General features: G+C 41.1%; 1 protein-coding gene across 4 annotated transcripts in view; it reads left to right on the top strand.

Moving 5' to 3' along the window:
• Window positions 1-22,636, top strand: part of mrasa (muscle RAS oncogene homolog a) — a 77,060-nt gene that overhangs the window by 43,426 nt on the left and 10,998 nt on the right. For 3 of the 4 annotated variants that reach the window (XM_073027083.1, XM_073027067.1, XM_073027074.1), the window contains 2 exons: window positions 11,931-12,030; window positions 14,125-14,204. In XM_073027083.1, coding sequence (XP_072883184.1) covers window positions 11,931-12,030; window positions 14,125-14,204 — 180 coding nt within the window. Of the gene's footprint in view, window positions 1-11,930; window positions 12,031-14,124; window positions 14,205-17,558; window positions 21,824-22,636 lie in introns of those variants that run through there. The other variant, XM_073027093.1, reaches the window with a different exon arrangement.

The following is a 22,636-nucleotide window of genomic DNA, read 5'->3' as shown; positions in this document are numbered from 1 at the left end:
TTGTGAACCTCCTTTAAACCCTCTCCAAATGTTAGCGCATCCTTTCTTAGATCAGAATCAGAATCCGGTTTATTATCACCGACATGTGACTTGAATTTTTTAACTTAGCAGCAGCAGTAGTTCAATGCAATACATAACATAGAAGAAGAGGGGAAAAAATAATAAATAAATCAATTGCAGTATATGTATATTGACTAGATTAAAAATTGTATGAAAAAAAATAATATATATTAAAAAGTGAGGTAGCGTCCAAGGTTCAACGACCATTTAGGAATCGGATGGCAGAGAGGAATAAGTTGTTCCTGAATTGCTGAGTGTGTGCCTTTAGGCTTCTGTACCTCCTACCTGATGGTAACAGTGAGAAAAGGGCATGCCCTGGGTGCTGGAGGTCCTTAGTAATGGATGCTGCCTTTCTGAGACACCACTCCTTGAAGATGTCCTGGATACCTTATAAGCTAGTACCCAAGATGGAGCCGACTAAATTTACAACCCTCTGCAGTTTCTTTCAGTTCTGTGCAGTAGCTCCCTCCCCCATACCAGACAGTGATGCAGCCTGTCAGAATGTTCTCCTTCATACATCTATAGAAGTTTTTGAGTTTGTTTGTTGACATAACAAATCTCTTCAAACTCCTAATAAAGTATAGCTGCTGTCTTGCCTTCTTTATGACTACATCAATATGTTGGTGCCAGATTAGATTGTCAGAGATGAGAGGCCCATACTACTCTCAATACTCCAAGTGAGGCTCACCAATGCTTTAGAAAGCCTCAACATTACATCCTTAGATCTCTTAAAATGAATGCTAATATCGCAAATGCCTTCGTCACTACTGACTCAACCTTTAGAAAATTAGAAATCAAATTAAATCAAGTATATTTTTTCAGATATTTACAGATTAGAAACTTCTTGAATATTATGTTACCTACTTTTCCAGTATCACATCAAACTGAAATTACAGAAAAAATTTTAGGTTTAAACCCCTATCAGAAGACTTCAATAGCAATTATTTATGATCTGATTTTGAAAATATGTCTAGGTACATCTGTTAAAATTAAGAATGAATGGGAAAGAGAACTTAAGGTATTTTTACCTATAGAGACATGGAAGAAAATTCTCCAACTAGTTAAAACTTCTTCAATGTGTGCTAGACACACCTTGATACAATTTAAGGTGGTTCAGAGGGTCCATATGTCCAAGGATAAGTTAGCTCACTTTTATTGTCATGTAAATCCTGTCTGTGACAGATTCCTTGACACATATGTTCTGGTCTTGCCCTCTTTTGGGAAAAATATTGGAAAGATATTTTTGATATTATTTCAGCAGTTTTGCATATTGATTTACAACCTCATCCTATTACTACAATTTTTGGATTACCAGTGATGGACTCTAGTCAATTATCCCCTTCAGATTGCTGTTTGATTGCATCTGTTACATTAATAGCCAGAAGATCCATTTTATTTAAATGGAAAGATTCTAATCCCCCTACTACATTTCAATGGTTTTCCCAAACTATAACATGCTTAAACTTGGAAAAAATTAGGAGTGGCACTATCGACCCTTCGGTTAAATTTGAAGAAACTTGGAGACCATTTATTCAATATTTTGATATGATCTAAGCTGACCTTTTCCGAATCCTTCTCAATAATTTTTCGATCATGTATAGAGGAGCGGAGTTAATGACAAATAACGATTTTAACTGATGAAATAAGGCTGCCCAGCTTTTGTTTTGTTTCATTTTTATTCTGTTTTTTTTGTTAGTTTAGAGGGATTTTTTTTTCTTGTAAAAATCTTTTTTCTTTGAATCTTTCTCATGTTTAGTTATTAAGAGATTGGGAGGCTTAGATTACACGTTACTCGGAATCTGCTTATGTATACGGTAACCGTTATTAATGTAATCCCGATCTCTTTGTATCACTATCATTATGTTTATCTGTTTGAAACTTAATAAAAAAGATCGATAAAGAAAGGAAACCCTGCACGAGGACTCCCAAGTCCCTTTGATCCTCAGTTTTTTAAATTTTCTCTCCATTTAGAAAATAGTTTACCCTTTTATTTCTTTTACCAAAGTGCATGACCATACCTACCCCCTTTTTTACCCATTTCCCCTAATCTGTCTAAGTTCTTGTAGCCTCTCTACTTCCTCAAAACTTCCTGCCCCTCCACCTAGGGAAGCCTGGCCATTGAGAAGATGAGGCAAGTGGCCATTTCAAATTACCACAGTCTCTCCCTCATGACAAAATCTGCATGTTTGGGGACTGAGAGTCAAAAGTAAGATTAGGCTTGGCTACAACAAAAAGTAAAGTTTGGTGCTAATCTGCAGGCTGGGTGTAATCTATGGAAGGGGAAACAGAGTTTGTGTTTCAAATTGATGACATTTCAAATACTGACCTTTCATCAGAACATTTTGATTGCTCCTCTTTGGACCAGTATGAATATGATGAGCTGAATGATCCCCCTGTTTCAAATTTCTCCTGATTCTATATCCACTGGCAGCAGAGATGGAGAGCGTCATCATCTGACTGTGGCAGTTAAAGAAGCTCTTCATTACCACTTTCTCAAGGGCAGTTAGAGATGGGTTTAAAAAAATACTGATCTTGCCAGCAGCATCTCTATTCTCAAAACAAAAATAGTTACTAAGCTCACTAATGCCTAAATTATTGAAATTGTGTTTTTTAAGATTACTCAATGCAAATTCTGAATTTACTGATTATTAAAATTGCTATTCCTGTCAGTCTCTGCTATTATCTGGATGATACATAAATTGAAAGGAAGACATTGTAGAGCAAGTCTGATTTATTCAAAAGTGTACTGCTATAGCAGTTCAAATACAGTGAATTATTTTGAAGATTAGGCACTGACTGAATCTTAAACATGTAATTTTAACAGCTTTAATGCATTTTTGTTTTTTTCAATAATTATATAGTTCTAATGCAGTAGAAATGTCATTCTGGGTTTCCTGCAATATAACAGCAGCTATGTATGACATCTTGTTTACAAAATCTGGTGTAACATACAGGATGCTGAAGGAACTCAGCGGGCCAGGCAGCATCTGTGGAGGGAAATAGTCAATAGTAATACACACAGGATGCTGAAGGAACTCAGCGGGCCAGGCAGCATCTATGGAAAAGAGTAAACAGTCAACTTTTCTGGCCAAGAACCTTCATCAGGACTGGAAAGTAAGGGGGAAGGAGTCAGTATAAGAAACTGGGGGGAGGGAAAGAAGAAATACAAAGTGACAGGTGAAACCATATAAACTGCCTTCTTCCATCAACTTGCAATGGGACCATGGCCCTCCGTATCCCTCCCATCCATGTACCTATCTAAACTTCTGTTAAACATTGAAATCAAGTTTATATGCACCACTTGTGCTGGTAGCTCATTATGCGCTCTCATGACCCTCTGAGGGAAGACATTTTCCCTCTGTTCCCCTTAAACTTCTCACCTTTCACCCTTAAGCCATGACGTCTGGTTGTAGTCCCACCCACCCTCAGTGGAAAAAACCTGTTCACTTCCTCAAAAAAACTCTTAAGATTGGTTAGACGTGGCCTACCACGCCTGAAGCCATGCTGACTATCCTTAATGAATCCATGTCTATCCAAGAAGATGTCCTAGGGCATCGTTCAGAAATCTCATGGTGGAAGGGAAGAAGATGTTGCTGAATCTTTGAGTGTGTGCCTTCAGGCTCCTGTATCACCTCCTTGATAGTAATCATGAGAAGAGAGCATATCCTGAGTGATGGGGGTCCTTAATGATGGATGCCACCTTTTTGGGGCATTGCCAGTTGAAGATATCGCCGGCCTCTGTGACCAACAAAACTGCGGACTGGGAGCCAGGTTTTAGATTGGTCTGGTTAGGTTTCCTTGGCTGTTGTGGGTGTAATAGGCTGAGTGCCCTATTTGTGCCATCAATGAATATAATTCTGTGATGAGGAAGTTCAGCTGAAGCTCATGAGCTGGAAACTCATTGAGTGGATTTCTTAGTTAAATCAAAAACACATTAAATCAATTCTTGAATGAGTAAGGAATTTAGGAATTAAAGAGTCCTCATGAAAGGTCTCGGCCTGCAATGTCTGCTGTGTATTCCTTTCCATTGTTGGATTGGACTAGAGAATTGTTATTTTCTGTACAGTTTTAACAATTAATTACCTGCTTGTATTTCTTATATACTTGTCTAGTATGTTTTCCTATTGGTCACAGGATCTACTGTATACGCAGTTGTTCAGTGTATCCCCTAGTGGATACAGTTCCTTGTCTGATTCTGGAAGCATTCCATTATTTGAATAGGGACTATCTGATTGGTTAACTCTTATCTACAAATTTGAATAGAATGTTACTTTTATATGGCATAAAAAGAGCTGAACACAATGTCCCGCGATCTTCTGTTAGTGGTTACTACTTTTCCTTCTGCTACTAGACCTCTGCTTCTCCCCATTTCCAATGATCTTTGTTCTATTAACGCTTAATAAAATGATCATGAAGCTACAAGTTTTGTGCCTCTTGAATCAAAGGCATCAGAATCCAACACCGTGGATACTGGCCGACCTGTTGAGTTCCTCCAGCTTTTTGTGTTAAAGGCTCTTGCTCTTTGTTTGGCTTTAACCTGGTTCCTAAATTGCTTGGCAGAAAGATGGGCCAAATGTCTCCCTCTCTAAGTCCATATTGCAGTGAGCGGTCCACTCCATGGAGAAGATCATTGGCTGTCGCCACTAGAGCAATGAAAAGAGATGGAAAATTACTGCTGATTCCACCCACCCTAGCAGTCACCTATTCACCAAATTGCCATCAGGGAGACACCACCCATATCCTTTACTACCAGGACTACACATCATCTCCAAAGCTTCTTTCCTGTAGTTATCCAGCTTCTCAACAAAACTCACTCAGGTGTAATATCCTAAATATCCCTGAACAATCCACGTTAAATGCTCTTTCCTGCTGTCCTTGTTTTGTTGATAATTATTGAGTCTATTCATATGTTTACATTTATTTAAATTTGATTATTGACATTTACACATGTGGCCATTCTAATTGTTGATTGCTCATAGCTTTTTGCACTATTGTCTTGTAAGCTGTTGGTTGCTATTGTGTTGCCTGTTGGGGTATTGTCCTGTGTTTTATGCTTGGCACTGAACCACAATCAATTAAAGTAATTCCAATTCTGAGAAGAATCTTCACCTGCGCATATATTACACAAACAAGAAGTATTTGATTGGGTTTTAGTGCAGTTAAATTTGACCACTAACTGGCGAAATAGTTTTGATAATTTGGGAGCTTTGCTAAAGATTTTAGCGCCTTTTGTAATGACACCATCATTTCCCAATGTACCAATCCCGATGGCAGACACCATCAAAAGTTAAATGTATAGTGGTGACACAGAGTGTGATAACAGTAGAGTTTGACAAAAACATATTATTTGGATATCTCCAATGGAGCTACCTAACGTGATTATAAATTAGTACTTTTAAAGGGTAGTCATTATTATAATTCAGCCAATTTCTTACTTCATACTATAATTCAGCAATCTTCCTCAAACAGCAATGCAATAATAACCTGACTGTTTTAAGTGTTGATGGAAGACGAGGACTAACACCTCAACTCTTCTGAATAGTTCAATATCCAAAGTTCAGAGTACTTTTATTATCGAAGTATGGATACAGTATAAACCTTGATATTCGTCTTCCCACAGGCAGCCACAAAACAAAGACCCACAATAGAATTCATGAAAAGTCCCAAATAGCAAACACAGTAAAATTTGCAATGTGTGAGAAAGAAAGAACAAGTATTCCAACAATTTATTTTTTTAAAAAGCAAACAAACAATCCACAGAACACGAATTGCAGAGCCCCGGAAAGTGAGTCAACAGCCATGGAGCCAGTTCAGTGTTGCAGCCGGTCCAAGAGCCTGAAGGCTGCAAGCCACAGCTGTGGAGCTGGTTCAGTGATGAGGTGGGGCTAATGACTACAGGACACAGCCCTGGAACTAGTTGGGATGGTAGAGCACAGCCAGGGCCAATGGCTGCAGGCAACAGCCGAGGAGCTAGTTCAGTGTCCAGGTGGGCCAACGGTTGCAGGCCATAGTTGCAGAGGCATATCTACGGAAAATAGCGCCTATGACAAACACTGAATTTGCACCCCTGTTCAAATATCTGACACCCATCTTTTAGATAACTTTACCATAATATAAACTTAAAAATACAAGTCAAGCTTGTTAATTTTTAATTAACAAATTATGACACTACATGAAAATTATAACTGCACCTTCCTTGCTTTCACTGATGCAAATTGGTCGATGATGTGATCAAAGTCAGTTTTTTCAGTTTCTTTTTCTACCCTCAGCAGAGTAAGATCACAGAGTCTGCCTTGACCCATGGAGGCTCTCAAAAACGAAAGTATTAGTTTTAACTTCCTGAATCATCTCTCATAGTTGGCGATGGAAACTGCAATGGTTAGCATTATCTGAATAGCAATGCGAAGATTGGAGAAGACACTCTCATCTCCATACTGAACAATAAATTCAAAAAGCTCTTCAGGTCTTGATATTTTCATGTTGACCCGCCTTGATAGCAACATTCTGCAATTCAAAATTTCTTCATATAGTTGCTGTCCATCAACATCAGAGCTGTACAATTCACCAAAATTTTCACACTTCTTCTTTAGGTCGTTACTGTCGGGGCCATATAACAGTCCCTCGACATCGAAAAGGAACCCAAACTTGGCGTCAGTGTTGTGCAAACGAGCGAACCTTTCATCCATTTCTCTGTGAAGACAGTCGAGTGTTCGCTTCATGACTCTTCCCATTTCCTCCTTAGCTGTTAACCCAGCATCTCTCGAGTTCTCATCAGCCATTCGTTTCTTTCATCTCTAACGTCTTTCAACTTCAATATTCCATTCTTGACAGAGATTGACTCTTCCTTCGAGTGGCTCACTGATCAACACTTCTCTTTTATTATAAAACTTATCTCAGAGGGCTTTCAAATTCAGAGCAGCATCATGAAAGTTCATGCTAGGATCTTGCAGCCTCTTTTGAATACGGTCAATGCGAATGAACACTTTGCTCCAAAATCTTAGCAAAATCAGAAAATCGTAACTCAACATGCGGTTGTACAGCTGCCTTGCGTCACTTCTTGTTTCACTGATCTCATTTTCATTGTCTATCATGCCCTGGAGAACTTGAAGTATCTCCTCAAGGTACTTTTTGACAGGCTTCACTGCTTCTGTCCTTGCACTCCACCTGGTTTTGGACTCCAACTTAACAACCGCAAGCACAGCGTTTTTGAGTTTTTCCCAGCGCTGTGCTGAACGAGAGAAAAACACGTAGAGAGCTTCGATGGTTCCAAAAAACGTGACCACCATTGTATCCTGCTTGGCTGCATGTACACTCACCAAGTTAAGTGACTGATCATCACAATTCACAAACACTGCCAGGTTGTTTTTCTCACTTATTCTTTGATGAACACCACTTCTGTGTCCAGCCATCACAGCAGCGTTGTCATAGCAATGTAACCGACAATCTTGTAGTTCCATTTTGTCCTTCTCTAGCTGTTTCAAGATGTCTTCAACCAAGCTCTCAGCATCCTTCTGGTTAATCTGGGTAAAACCAAGGAAGGACTCTCTAACGTGGACTGTTTTCCTCACTACTTCTGACATCAGCTCACAGTGTGCCTGATCAGGAGTCGGGTCAAACATGAGACCATAGTACTTGGTTTTATGAATGCTTCTCAGTAAACTCTGGTGAACAGTGGATACCATCATGTGGATGAATTCATTCTGGACACTGGGTGAAAGATAAGACGTGGATCCAGGATGCTCCCCGAAGTCCAGCGTTGATACCACTATGCCGTTTCAGTAAGCCAAAGAAATTTCCTACATTGGAGTCATCGTCTAGCTGAAGTCTAGTCTACCTGTGTCCTCGCAAAGCCAGGTTCTGAGTCGCAAGGAATTTTATGCAGTGAAGGATTCTCGTTAAGATATCATGTCACTTCTGCGTTTCCTTCTCAATCTGTGACTGAAATACCGCATCAATAACTCCTTTGTTTCCAGTTAAATTTCTTTCCATTTCTTTCCACAGTGTGAAGCATTCCCAATGATTCTTGGCATTTTCATGAACACTAATCCTTTCAGGTGCTTTCCACTGGTTAAATCCACTTTCCTGCTCCTATGAGGATTACTGGTCTGACCGGGAATAGAGAAGACAACAGATACAAAGTGCAGACTTTTTAGAAGGGAAATAGACCAGCCATGAGCGAGTCACTTCTTCACCACGACCATTTCCCAATTTCCTCTTGAACTAAGTTTTGTTCATTGAGCATTTATTTGTTGGTAGGAAAGACCCCTCACTGCTCTGGAAATACTTCGAACCCAGCTTTATTATTTCTGTTCTCAACGCATCAGACTGAATTGTTTTTCCAGTATCCTTGTCAAACTTCAGAAGTCCAGTATCATGCTGTTCAATCACTTCTGGTATGACAGTTCGAGGCTCTTTGACACCATCCAGTTCACTAGGTTCAGTGTCGTCAGGTTCAATCTCATCAGGTAAAATCTCGTCAATAAACTCAACATCACCACCACCACCATTATCTTCCCCTCCTGTCTTGTCCGCGTTCTGTGTGACAGCCTCACTCTTAATCTCGTCATACTCTGATTTATCTGACTTGACTTCCTCCTCAGCTTGTGACGCATTTGTACTTGATGCACCTTCGGATTCTAACAAACTTGTAGCAGCTTGCAGGCCACTCCATGGAACGTGTCGAACTACTTCTTCCGGGCTTTTCAAAGAAGGGCATGAAGAACTTGCTCGACTTCTTGGCTTCCTCCGCCTCCAACTTTCATCTCTTCCGTCCTTCAGCTCCACTACTTCTTCTTCGTGAAGAAATGTTTCATGGTCTTCTTAGACAATGCTCTGAAATAAGGCCATCCTAGTGCTTCTCACCCATGATAATCAAAGACAGATCATACATCTGAAGAGAATTCTGACTTTAATAGAAACTGATCAGTGGTACCCCCCTTCAAGTGGCGCCCAGGGCACATGCCATACTGGCATACCTTAGCTACGCCACTGCACAGCCATAGAACTAGTTGGGGCAGTGGAGCACAGCCGGGGCCAATGGCTGTGGGTTGGGGACTTGAAGCACAGCCGGGGCCAATGGCTGCAGGTTGAGGCTGTGGAGTACAGCCGGGGCCAATGGCTGTGGGTTGAGGCTGTGGAGTACAGCCGGGGCCAATGGCTGTGGGTTGAGGCTGTGGAGCACAGCCAGGGCCAATGGCTGTGGGTTGGGGACTTGAAGCACAGCCGGGGCCAATGGCTGTGGGTTGGGGACTTGAAGCACAGCCGGGGCCAATGGCTGCAGGTTGAGGCTGTGGAGCACAGCCAGGGCCAATGGCTGCTGTAACAGCTGCAGAATCATTTCAGCGCTGAGGCGAGTGAAACCACATGGAGTAGTCCAATGCCCTCGGCCTCAACGCCTCAATCTTTTTAATGTGGCTCGCCACTTAAATCAGCCAAGACATCGGCTCGTTATCCATTCTTGGCTCAAGGCCCCGCCACTTCAGTCCAACACCAAGTCTGCTCCAGCAGTGGCTGCAGCGGCCATACCTGCATTCTTGAGAGTGCACTTAATCAGATATTTCAGGCTTCCACAAAAACACTGGGTGTTACAGATGGTTCAAAAGCACACCTCTCAGCAAAAGGTCAGTTTGTTTTATATCCATCTCAAAGAGGTCTGGGTATTGATTTAATGCCTCAACCAAAACAAGGCACCTTTGGCCAAGCAGCTCTCCTTCAGTAGATTCTCCCTATCTTGGAAATGGGACTTGAATCAAAAAACGAGGATCTCCGCAAAGATAGTGTTATCAACTGGTCTGTAGTTGGCATCTGCTGCTTTCTAATTATTAATTAGACTAAAATATATTTTCCAAAAATGTTGCTCACAATTTTTGTACTAGCGTCAACAGCTTTCGGAACTTGACTATGTAGATGACATACCCTGGATGAGTAATTTATAGAAAGTATTTTTTATAATTTTTGTGATCTCTTGTCACTTTTGTGATGATGTAAGTGTGGGTTTTCCATGTCTATAACTAGATTAGCATCGTCTTTTCCCATGGCCTTTAATATTGTTTGGTTGTTGTCCCATGTGTAACTTCTGATCCCTCACATAAGAACATTAGAAATAGGAGCGGGAGTCTGGCCTGTTGAGTTTGCTCCACCATTCAATAAAATCATGGTTGATCTGGCCATGGACTCATCTCCACCTATCTGCCTTTTCCCCGTAACCCTTAATACTCCTACTATGCAAAAATCTATCCAACCTTGTCTTAAATATATTTACTGAGGTAGCCTCCACTGCTTCAAAGGGGAAAGAATTCCCACAAGGACCTCTTGCTGATAACTCTACACTGGAGAGAAAGTTGGGAGGCTTATGGCCTTGATCTTCATTTCTTGTCCTCGGTGATCATCCCCAATCTTGCCTAATTTCCACAAACATGACCTACTAGCCAAATCATTAATGAGTAGAATAATTAGCAACAGTCCTTATCCTTCAGAGGATGGCATCAGTAATTGTATCAGCCTGCTCTCTGGATTAACCTAAGGGCTTGTCTGTTAACCTGTGTATGACAACTTTATCAATCTGTTAACTAATTGAACCAATGAACCTGTTCTACTAATGAATGGATTAAAATTGGGAGTAATAGACTTTCAAATACACTTCCAAAGTTTGCTAAAAGGGTTTTGGGATTTGAAGTGAAACAGGCTTTGTTAAGATGAGAGACTCTGTAGATGCTGGAAATCCAGAGCAACACACACACAATTCTGGAGGTACTCAGCAGGCCAGGCAGCAGAATAAACAGTTGATGTTTCATGTCGAAAGGAAGGGGGAAGATGCCAGAATAAAAAATGGGGGACGGGTGTAGGGGAAGGAGACTAGCTAGAAGGTGATAGGTGAAGCCAGGTGGGTGAGAAAGGTAAAGGGGTGGAGAGGAAGGAATCTGATAGGAGAGGAGAGAATTATAGGAAAGATGTCAACAAAATAGAGAGAGTACAGAGGAGATTTACTAGAATGTTACTTGGGTTTCAGCACCTAAGTTACAGAGAAAGGTTGAACAAATTAGGTCTTTATTATTTGGAGCGTTGAAGGTTGAGGGGAACTTGATAGAGGTATTTAAAATTATGAGGGGGATAGATAGAGTTGACATGAATAGGCTTTTTCCATTGAGAGTAGGGGAGATTCAAACAAAAGGACATGAGTTGAGAGTTAAGGGGCAAAAGTTTAGGGGTAACACGAGGGGGAATTTCTTTACTCAGAGAGTGGTAGCTGTGTGGAACGAGCTTCCAGTAGAAGTGGTAGAGGCAGGTTCGGTTTTTTTTCATTTAAAAAAAAAATTGGATAGATATATGGCCAGGAAAGGAATAGAGGGTTATTGGGCTGAGTGCAGGTAGGTGGGACTAGGTGAGAATAAGCGTTTGGCACGGACTAGAAGGGCCGAGATGGCCTGTTTCTGTGCTGTAATTGTTATATGGTTATAAGAGAGGTCCATATAAGAAAGGGAAGGAGGAGGGGACCCAGGGTAGGCAGGTGAGAAGAGGTAGGAGGCTAGAGTGGGGAATAGAGGGGAGGGGGAGGGAATGTTTTTTAACTGGAAGGTGAGATTAATATTCATGCTGAATGTGAATGTGAAGGAGGTAGCCTGCTGGTCTGAAGAGTTGTTGAGTGTAAAATGTTGCTGCACGCACAGAAAGCTGGCCGAACTCAGCAGGCCAGGCAGCATCAGTCGGCACGAAACTTCAGCTGTTTACTCTTTTCACAGTTGCTGCCTGGCCTGCTGAGTTCCACGAGCATTTTGTATATGTTGCTTGGATTTCCTGCATATGCAGATTTTCTCATGTTTGTAAGATGTTGCTGTACTAGTTTCATCTTAATTGCTCTCTAACTGTTTCAGGGAATCTTTCCCCATGATTCTAGTGGCCAACAAGGTTGACTTGATGCACCTGCGCAAGGTCACAGGTGAACAAGGGAGAGAGATGGCAGCCAAATACAATGTAAGTATTTCTAAGTTTTACACCATAAGGTTAGGACTGTTGTGGTTATCATTCTATCAGTGATGGGCATCTTCCTGCCGTGTGAGAAATCACTTAACACAAAGCCTAAATACTGCTGTGTTAACTTAGACCATAAGACATGGGAACAGAATTGGGCCATTTTGACCCATCGAGTCTGCTCCACCATTCCATCATGGTTTACTTAATGTCCCTCTCAGCCCATTCTTCTGCCTTCTCCCTGTAACCTTTGTCCCCCTTATTAGTCATGAACTTGGTCTCTAATGACTTGGCCTCCACAGCCATTTGTGACAATGAATCTCATAGAATCACCACACTCTGGCTGAAGAAATTCCTCCTCACTTCTGTTTTAAGTGGATGTCCCTCTATTCTGAGGCTGTGTTCTTTAGCCCTAGACTTACTCACTATAGGAAACATCCTCTCCACATCAGCTTTATCCAGGCTTTTCAATATTCAATAGGTTTCAATGAGATCACCCCTCTCATTCGTCCCAACTCCAGCGAGTACAGGCCCAGAGCCATCAAATGTTCCTCATATGTTAACCCTTTCATTCCCATGATTATTCTCATGAACCTCCTCTGGACCCTCTCCAATGTCAGCACATCTTTTCTTAGGTAAGGGGTCCAAAACTGCTCACAATTCACCAAATGCAGTCTGACCAATATCTTATAAAGCATCAGATGTCCTGACCTTTTCATTTCTCACCTTAGTTCTGAACATGTTACTTAAATATTTAAACATCTTGCAATATAGTTGAGAGAAAATTGGGGGGCTCTTCATTGAATGTTACCAGCACTCTACGGTAATTTGAAATTGTTCCAGGCCTGGCGGTAAAAGCAAACATGAAATCAGGATGCATAGAAACATGTGCACGTGCATTGCCATAACACATTCCACTATCTTGCAATTTTTAGTCATCAGTCACATCATAGAATTTACTGTGTTTCACCAATCGTGTAGCCAACTGACTTTTACATTGGGGACACAAGGTAGCTAACAGAATGTAGGTAGGTGACTAAATAAATTTTGCTGTCTAAACCCTATCTAAGGTTTAACTTTTGAATTGAATTGATTTGACTTTATTTCTTACATCCTTCACATATATGAGCAGCAAAAATCTTTACATTTCGTCTCCATCTAAATGTGCAATGTGCAATCATAGTAATTTATTAATTTATAATAAATAGAACAGTCAGTGTAATTTAGAGTATACTCGAGTCAGCAAAAGTTCGTCAGTCTGATGGCCTGGTGGAAGAAGCTGTCCCGGAGCCTGTTGATCCTGGCTTTTATGTTGTGGTATCGCTTCCTGGATGGTAGCAGCTGGAATAGAATAGAATAAAAGCATCAGTGCCTAATATCTTTCACCAAAGCAGAATGAGACCTCTAGAACTCAATGTGCAATGGTCCACTTCAAATACCATCCTCCTTCTGCCTCTCCTCTGCCTTTTTGAAACATAATTATCTCTAATCTTGCAGACCTTTGATGGTTTCTGATTCTTGCCACTGCTGCTGCCTGACCTCCTGAGTATTTGATTTTGCTCTTGCTTCTAATGTCTTTGCTTCTAATGTCGTTCTGCCTTTTTAGAAATTAAATGTCACTGTGTCAGTGCCTTTGCAGCACCAACTTTGTTCCACACCATGAAGTATAAAATACCAAAAGCAGCAAATGTAGAAGGGAAGCCTGTCAAATACACAACAGTTCAGACAGCATGGGGTACCAAGGGTTACAGATAGTGTGGCTTAGATGTAGATTAATCCATCCCCGCTTCACTTCGAAGATCATCTTCAGTATTGTTCTTGCTTCTCACATCATGAACTTTCCTGCATGGAATTCCCAGTTGTGTCACTGATACTTTCTCCCATGTACACGTCCACATCTGAGGAGGCAGCCATCTGTATTGAGCAAACTGCACTAACATTTGCCCATTTCCCTTGATGATACGTCACGTTGGCTATTGTTGTAACTTTTCTCCCACTGTAATGGTACAAGGTTCATAGCTTGAATTTCACACAGTGTGTTTTACTTTTCTGTATGACACTGTTGCTAATTAAGAAATGTATTTATTTTTGCTCAAGATATCTTACATTGAGACTAGCGCTAAGGATCCTCCACTGAATGTAGACAAAACCTTTCATGATCTCGTCAGAGTCATAAGGTAGGTACCTGCAGCAGTATCATACTCCATGTTCACTTCTTACATTTTACATGAACTGCCGGGATCTTTCCAATGCAGAAACGCTAAACTGGAGTATGTAGTGAGAGGACAGACTTGTGTATATAAGTGAGAGGACAGGCTTACAGTATGTAAATGAGAGGAGAGACTTGTGTATGTAAATGAGAGGGCAGGCTTGTGTATGTAAATGAGAGGAATCTCTTATTCTCTCAGAACTAGTGAATATCATCACTGGATTTGGAAAATATTTCAAGAATTGCTCAGATTAAATTCTGATTTATGGACAGTCCCTCAATAGCTGCCAGAAAAGATAGAAATCTATCTTCTGATTTCTTCTTTAAATTCTTAATTCATACAGCATGAAAACAGGCCCTTCAGTCAACTGGCCCATACTGACCAAATTCTCCATCCAAGTTAGGCCCATTTGCCTGCATTTGGTCTGCTGCCTTCTAAACCTTTACCGTCTATGTACCAGTCAACTAGCTTTCAAAGATGCAATTGTACCTACCTTAACTGCTTCCACCTGCAGCTCACATACATTCCACCCTTTGCATAAAAAACATTGACCCGCCTATTAAATCTTACCCCCCTCACGGCAAACCTCTGCTCTCCAGGTCTAGATTCCCCAACCCTGGGGAAAAGACTGAGTGTACTCACTCTATCTATATCCCTCAAGATTTCATACACATCTTGCAGAGAATTTGAACCATTAAATTTTCTCCATGAAGTGTCTTAACAGAGCTATTATTCTATGACAGAAGCCCTTTTCTTACCTTCAGCGCCTGAGTTACAGCAGAAGATCATAATGCAAACAAGTTAATACACAACCCACGCCACTAATCACACATGGGGGCAAAAACGTTGTGCGTGCGACACGATCGCATAGAGGTTGCACGATGCTGTTACAGCGCGAGGCGTCCGAGTTCAAAGTTCAGTCCTGGATGTCCTCTATAAGGAGTCTGTACGTCCTCCCTGTGGAATGCATGGGTTTTCCCCGGGTGCTGCGGTTTCCTCCCACAGTCCAAAGACGTACTGGCTAGGTTAATTGGTCCTTGTGAATTGTCCCATGATTAGACTAGAGTTAAATCAAGATCTGCTGGAAGGGTTGGACGGGCCTACTTTGTGCTGTGTCTCTAAATAAATAACTAAATATTATTTTTCATATTGGCTTGTTCCTAACACATGTCTAAATTGCAGCATTGTCTAACTTCTACACTCTGGAATTCCCCCCTCAATCCTTCCCTGTTCCAAAACAAAAGTTTCACAGCCTGTTCCCGATTATCTGACTCGGTCTGATAAAGTTAATGCCAGCGTGGGTGGTTGTTGCTGTCGCCATCCCTGTGTCTCTCACCGAAAGGTGAAGCCTCAAAAAGGCGGCATTAAAGACCCCCTCTGCCATCAGATTTCTGAACAGACAGTGAACCCATGAATGCTTCCTCATCATTTTTGCAGTAGGTAATTAATTAAATTCTGATTCTGAATTAAGTGAGGTCACTGCTATTTTTCCATATAGGGTGAAGAAAGAACATCCATTTGTATCACAAACCAGTGGGTCCGAATAGTTTGAATCCATAAATTATAGTGTAGATCCCGTTTTCTATGCAGAGGAGGTAACAATTTGTGGATAGTAAGTCTTACAAACATAAGTGGCTCAAATTATTTTGTTTTCATTGTCTGAGGACGAATTTTGGCAAGAATTCCAATAAAATAGCTGACTCATTTCCTCAATAGCATCTCAGGAAACATTATTACATGTATTGAAGAGAAAGTTAGTATCACTTTACAAGTTCGCATATAAAGGACAGCAGAGAAAATGCTTGAGGGAATAACTGATTCATCCTTAAACTCTGAGAGACTGGAGTTTGTGACAGTTAGACAGCAGTCTCTCACAAATAGGATCGGGGAATAGAATCAGTGCAGATTATTTGACAAGATTTCTAGCTTCATCTTTGCAAGCATTGTCACTTACAAAATCACTTACAAAAATGCAAATATCACTTACATTAATATCAGTGGACACAGAACTGTAATTGACGGTCTTGCTCAGAGAAGCCGCAAAATGGATAATGAGGGAAGTGTAAGTTTGACGTATTGGTCGACCACTTCCTATTTAAACTTGACACTTTATTTCTGTTGTTTTATGTTACCTATATCTGTCATGGTAACCCATATTTGTTACGGTAATCCGTATTACCTATATTTGAAATATAGATGGACCGCTTCCTGTTTAAACTTGTTTCTTGTTCTGTTGTTCTTTATTACCCATCCCAAAGATCACTTTGCAACAGAGGGACCACTCCAGAGCATTTTAAGAATCAACCACCCACTATGGGACTGAATTTCACCAAGTCCAGTGTCTCAGTTGGGTTTTCTGCTGTCTTGTCTTTGGAGTTGAGTGTCGTTACTATTGAAGCACTGTTGCGTTATTGTTCAGGTGGAGCCAGGGAATGATTATACTGTGTGTACTTGTGTTGTGCCCTAACAGAATCAGAATCAGGTTTATTATCACTGATAGCTGTCGTGAAATTTATTGTTTCGCAGCAGAAGCACAGTGCAATACATTAAAAAATAGTCTTTGAGAAATATCAAAAGAAAAGTTATTAGAGCAAAATAAGGAGGTAATATTCAAGAAGCATTCAGAAATCTGATTTACTCCCACCTCATTTCATCCAAGCACACCTGCTTGTCCTTTTCATTCACCCTTAATGTGGATCTCTTCTTCCACATTTTAGTCCAACGTTCAAAGTAGATTTATTATCAAAGTACATATATGTCACCATATACAATCCTGAGATTTGTTTTCTTGCGGCATGCTCAGTAAACCCAAGAAACGCAATAGAAGCAGTGAAGTACCCCACCCAATATTCATACTTTAGATCCCTACTTTAACCTTTAACTTTATTTTAGTATAGTTCCTTATTCTTTGTAATTGTTGAATATTGTTTGTTTGTTGCATGTTGTTCCGATGCACCACAGCAAATTCCATATACATGCACTATAAATATATACGGTGAATAGAAATGACCCTTTTTACTCCTATATGTATCTACATTATTCACTTCAGCAGATTCTCGCAGTATCAGATTGTACACTTGTTTATTCCGGGTAAAACTTTTTCTGTGATTCTTTATTGGGTTGTTTACCTCCACAGGGGTAGTAGTTATGTGGCAAGACCAAAAGCCAGACTGTATTGCCTCCATTTCCTGCCCCTTCGTCTCAGTCCAGCAATGAAATGAAGACATTCATTTGCTTGAAGTTTGAGAAGAATGGAGCAATTGGCAAAGGCGAGCCATTAATCAAAGATGTGTTTTTTTTTTTGTGTCTAATTCCAAACAGGCAACAAATACCAGAGAAGAGTCAGAAAAAAAAGAAGAAAACAAAATGGCGTGGGGACAGGACAGCTGGGTCAAACAAGCTTCAGTGCTCAGTCATGTGATCAACCTCTTGCCTATTTGAAAGCTGAGAGAACATTGAATCCAATGAGAAGCTATGGACCCCCTGCATGTGTCAGAAGGACATGTGCACAGCAAATGTTAGCAGTGTTATTTATAGTGTGAGGGAACTCTCTTCCCTCCATCGAGCAAGTTTGCACGTTTAACTGGAGATGAACCTTGTGAAATGCAGAGGCCTGGTTGAGCAGCTCATCGGACATTGATTGAACTGAACTGGGTAGCAGAGTCACTTTGAAGAAGAGGTTTGTTTTTGTATCCTTGCCTTTCTCTTTCAAGCCATGCATCAAGCAAAGCAGCAACACCAGGCTGAACTATCATGCACCCATGTCTGTCAGCAGCACAGTACCTTGAGTTTCCTAACAGAGACATGGCAATGTTCATGAAAACAGACTAAGAGAAGGACAGACTGGAATGTGAACAGGAGAATTGAATCCATCTACAGTTGCCTCCAGGACACTGCATCAAACTTGACATGAAGCAAAGACTTGCTGGCCACAAGATAAGCAACTGCACTTCTCTCTCTTACATACACACTCAAATGTGTAAAGGAAGGTTTGTTAAGGAGTGTGGCTACACGAGGGTCCACTGCCTATAACCACTAACACCTAGAAGGAGATCCTCAAAGAGATGTGCTAGAAGTATTTATTCTTTTAGCAATGGTGAAATTATCTGCACTTTTGTTAGGGTTTCCAACCTATTTTATATGTGCATTCTCTGTCCAAACTGCACTGCAATTGACTTTTTAAAGTCAATGTTAGGGTAAATGGCACCTTTTTCTCTTGTACTAGGCAATGCAAAAAGAAATTTTTCCAACTAATCAAAAATTGGAATTCTTCTCTTCCTAAATGGGAAACAAAAATCATTGTTCTCGTGATAATCAATGTCAGCAAACCATTGGCTTCTCTGTGATGAACTAGATGAAATTAAGCAAGGGAAGTAACTGTAATTGTAAGTGTACAATGGGATTAGGGAGAAGTTAAAATTGTTTTAAAGTAAAATTTCAGCTCTGGCTTTCCTTTGCATTGCAAATTGATAATTCTGAACTACAGTGGAAAGACCTCTTGTTGAATCAATGGTTGGAAATATATGTGAATGCTTCCGTAGTCAGCTCTTCCTATGCACAATTGCCCCTCAGCACTTCACCTGCTTTCCTGATGGAGTTCACACTCCAAGTAAAACCATCGATTGGTGAGTGTTGCAGATCAATCCTGTTGCCATTGTAAGTGACTCTGGTGACAACTGATCACCTCACCTTGGATTGTCACAACATTCAATGTCATGTGAATAGGGCTGTATCAAGAGCAACATACACAAAATGCTGAACTCAGCAGATCATGCTGCATTAATGGAGAGGGTCTTGAGAAAGGGTCTTAGCCTAAAATGTTGACTCCTCAATCCTTTCCATAGATTCTGCCTAAACTGATTAGTTTCTCCAGCATTTTATGAGCATTACTCTAGATAATATGGCATCTGCAAAACAATTTCCCTTCCTCCAACATTGATACTGCCTTCTCCTGCATCTCCAATTCCCAAACATCCACATTCATCCCATCTTCCTGCGGCCTTTACTGTGATAGAGTTCCTCTTGTCCATACCTTCCACCCCATGAGCTTCCACATCCAACACATCATCCTCCACAACTTCCATCATCTCCAAAGGGATCCTACCACCAAACATATCTTTATCTCCCTCCCTACACTCTCTGCTTTCCACAGGGAATACTCCTTCCATGATTCCCTGTCTGTCCACCCCTCCCCACTAATTCCCCTCCTAGCACTTACTACACCTGCCCATTCGCCTCCTCCCCCAGCTCCATTCAGGGCCCCAAACAGTCCTTCCAGGTGAGGCTACACTTCACCTGCGAATCTGCTGGGCTCATCTATTGTCTCGGGTGGCCCTGATGCAGCTTCCTCTACACTGGTGAAACCCATCATAAATTGGGGGACGGGCTCATCGAGCACCTTTACTCCATCCACTAAAAGTGGAATTTCTCGGTGGCAAACATTTTAATTCCCATTCCCATTCCTGTTCCAACATTTTGGTCCATGGCCTCCTCTTCTGCCAGGATGAGGCCACCCTTAGAATGAAGGAGTAGCACCTTATAGTTGGTCTGGATAGCATCCAACCTGATAGCATCAATATCAATTTCTCCTTCTGGTAAAAATAGTTTTTCTTCCCCCTCCCCTCTTATTCTAGTCCCCAGTCTGGCCTGTAACTTGCTTCTGGGTTTCCTCCTCCTTCCATTTCTCCAATACTCTACTCCTGTCAGATTCCTTCTTCTCAAACCCTTTATCTTTCCTCTTCACCTATCACCTAGCAATCCTTCTTCCCCTCTTCCCCCCCCCCCCCACCCCACCTTTTTATTCTGGTCTCTTCCCTCTTCCTTTCCTGTCCTTGAAGAGGTGTCTCGGCTTGAAACGTCGACCCTTTTTTCATTTCTGTCGATGCTGCCTGGCCTGCTGAGCTCCTCAAGCATTTTGTGTGTGTTGTTCTGGATTTCAAGCATCTGTAGTGTTGATGATCTGCAGAAACTCTTGTGTTTATGATAGGGCTGTACTAAAGTTCTGCCCATGGCTAGTATCATTCCAGAGATGCCCAGCTATTGCCTAATTGTGAAGTTGTGTAATTGCTATGGAACTGCTATAAGCAGCAATAGAATTACATGAATATTGTGGTCCCATTGGGGTTCAGTTAGAAAACAAACTTGAACCCAAAGTTTCTGCCACTTGAGTGCTGGCCAGGTTTACATTACAGTGCATTGCTTTTGGCTAAGGAATGCTTTGTGTGTCTAGTAGAGTTATTGTAGATGATGATGCCCATTAACGAACAAACACTAGTGAGCAATTGAGAGAAATCCCAAGGGTACTTCTGGCAAAGAAGCACCTTTAATTGTAGTTTCTGTGGTGATGTAGATAAAAGCAAAAGTCAGTTTATGCATGGCAAGTTCCTCAAACTGAGAGGAATATCTCATCAATAGTTTGGTTAGTATTGATGCGGGGGAATGAATGAACTTGAGAAGTTTTTGTATTTAAATACTGTATGGTATCACTTCTTTCACTATAAAGGGCTATCTTTGTTTAATGTCAGAACGGCAGCACCTCTGCCTATTAATGTACAGCACTGTCAGTTTAGATAATGTGCTTAATTCAGAGGAGCACTGTGACAGAAGAGAGAGTGCAGTCTCTGAGCCAATGTAAGCACCTCACTGAACATCAGCATTCAAAACCACAGTTCAAAACCTGCCTAGATTGATAAGGAAACTCCCATCTGCCCGTTGAGAGGAGAGAGGGGTTCTGACTGAAATGAAGTCAAGCCACTTCATAGGTGTTAGCATAAAGTTGTCCCTAACTCAGTAGCCTTGGTCTGCATTACAATTTGATGTAGGGTATGCAACGCAGCAAATTAGAGACTGATTTTATGGTGCCTGACTTGTTGGAGCAGTTTGACTTGTGCTCCAATTACAAGGGTTCAGAACCACATCCTCTCACATTCAGTAAGAAACTGTACAGTAGGCACATTGTAGCCAGAATAGTTCAAGGCTTGTGAAGTTGTTGCTTCTGTGTGTTAATGTGTTGCCTGTATCAGATGTTGTATATTGTACAATAGGCATTCCTTGCATCTCCTAATGCCCATGTGGTTATCAGCTGACAGGAACTATTGACACCAGCCAATTACTTGTTGTAATATTCCAATGTATGTCAGTAATGACATCTTTAGAACACCAACACTTTAAGTGCAATTGGGCATATGCATAATGTGTTTGCACAACAGTTTAAAGGGATAGAAACCACCCTTTGGTATGTGGTACCAGAGAGGTTAAGGTTTGTAATTCACAGCCTAACCGTGCAATTGCCACCCTGATGGTATACCTTGCAAAGGACATGACTTTCATCCTTTGTTCCTACTATCACAATTCTTTCTGTTGTTTTGGTGAAAATTGGTGCATTTAAGGTTAAGTATTAAGAGCAATCATTATACAGTGTTTTCAAATGAATTCCAAGTCAACAGCCAACTGAAATATGACAACTGCTGTACTGAATGTTAATTGGAATCTTGGGTTTCATGTGTGGTAATTTGTACAATGTGACCTTAATTGCAGCAACAAAAAAAGGGTTTTAAACAAGTTTTAATAAAATTCTAGCTGAACGATTGCCATCTCATCTGCAATGTTGTTTTGAGTAACGTGGAAAATATGGATAAAGTGGGTAAAATCTAATCATGAATTATGAACAAAGCTATTTTTATTCGTGAATTTACTCATAATAATATTGAGTTTACAAATTTAAAGTGTGACGGACTGAATTAAATCTGGGAGTTCATTCTGAGAAGGGAGAGACTTCAACAGTTTCAGGTAACTCACATTGTGTTTGAACGCTTCCTAGTGCCCATCTGCAACAAGCAGGGTTTCCCAGTGGATAACCACTTTAATTACTATCCCCATTCCCATTCCGGCATGTCAGTCTACGGCCTCCTCTTCTGCCACGAAGTGGCCACTCTCAGGGTGGAGGAACCAACACCTCAGCTTCCGTCTGGGTAGTCTGCAAACCTGATGGCATAAACATCGATTTCTCCAACTTTGGGTCATTTTCCCTTTTCTTCAATTCCACCTCCAACTTAGTCTCCTCACCTGTCAATCACCTCCCACTGGTGCCCCTCCTCCTTCCCTTTCTCCCACGGCCCACTCTCCTCTCCCATCAGGGTATGGGTTTCCTCCGAGTGACCATAAGACCATAATACATAGGATGGCCCATCTCCTCTGCTTCACCATTAAATCATGGCTGAGCCACTTTCCCTCTCAGCACCAATCTCCTGCCATCTTTCCACATCCCTTCATGCCCAACCAATCAAGAATCTATCAATGTCTGTCTTAAATATACATAAAGACTTGGCCTCCACAGCTATTTGTGGCAAAGAATTCTACAGATTCACCAGTCTCTGGCTAAAGAAATTCCTAATTATCTC

Source organism: Hemitrygon akajei, chromosome 2 (genome assembly GCF_048418815.1).
Source record: "Hemitrygon akajei chromosome 2, sHemAka1.3, whole genome shotgun sequence".
NCBI lineage: Eukaryota > Metazoa > Chordata > Chondrichthyes > Myliobatiformes > Dasyatidae > Hemitrygon > Hemitrygon akajei.
This window is presented reverse-complemented; position numbering and strand designations above follow the sequence as displayed.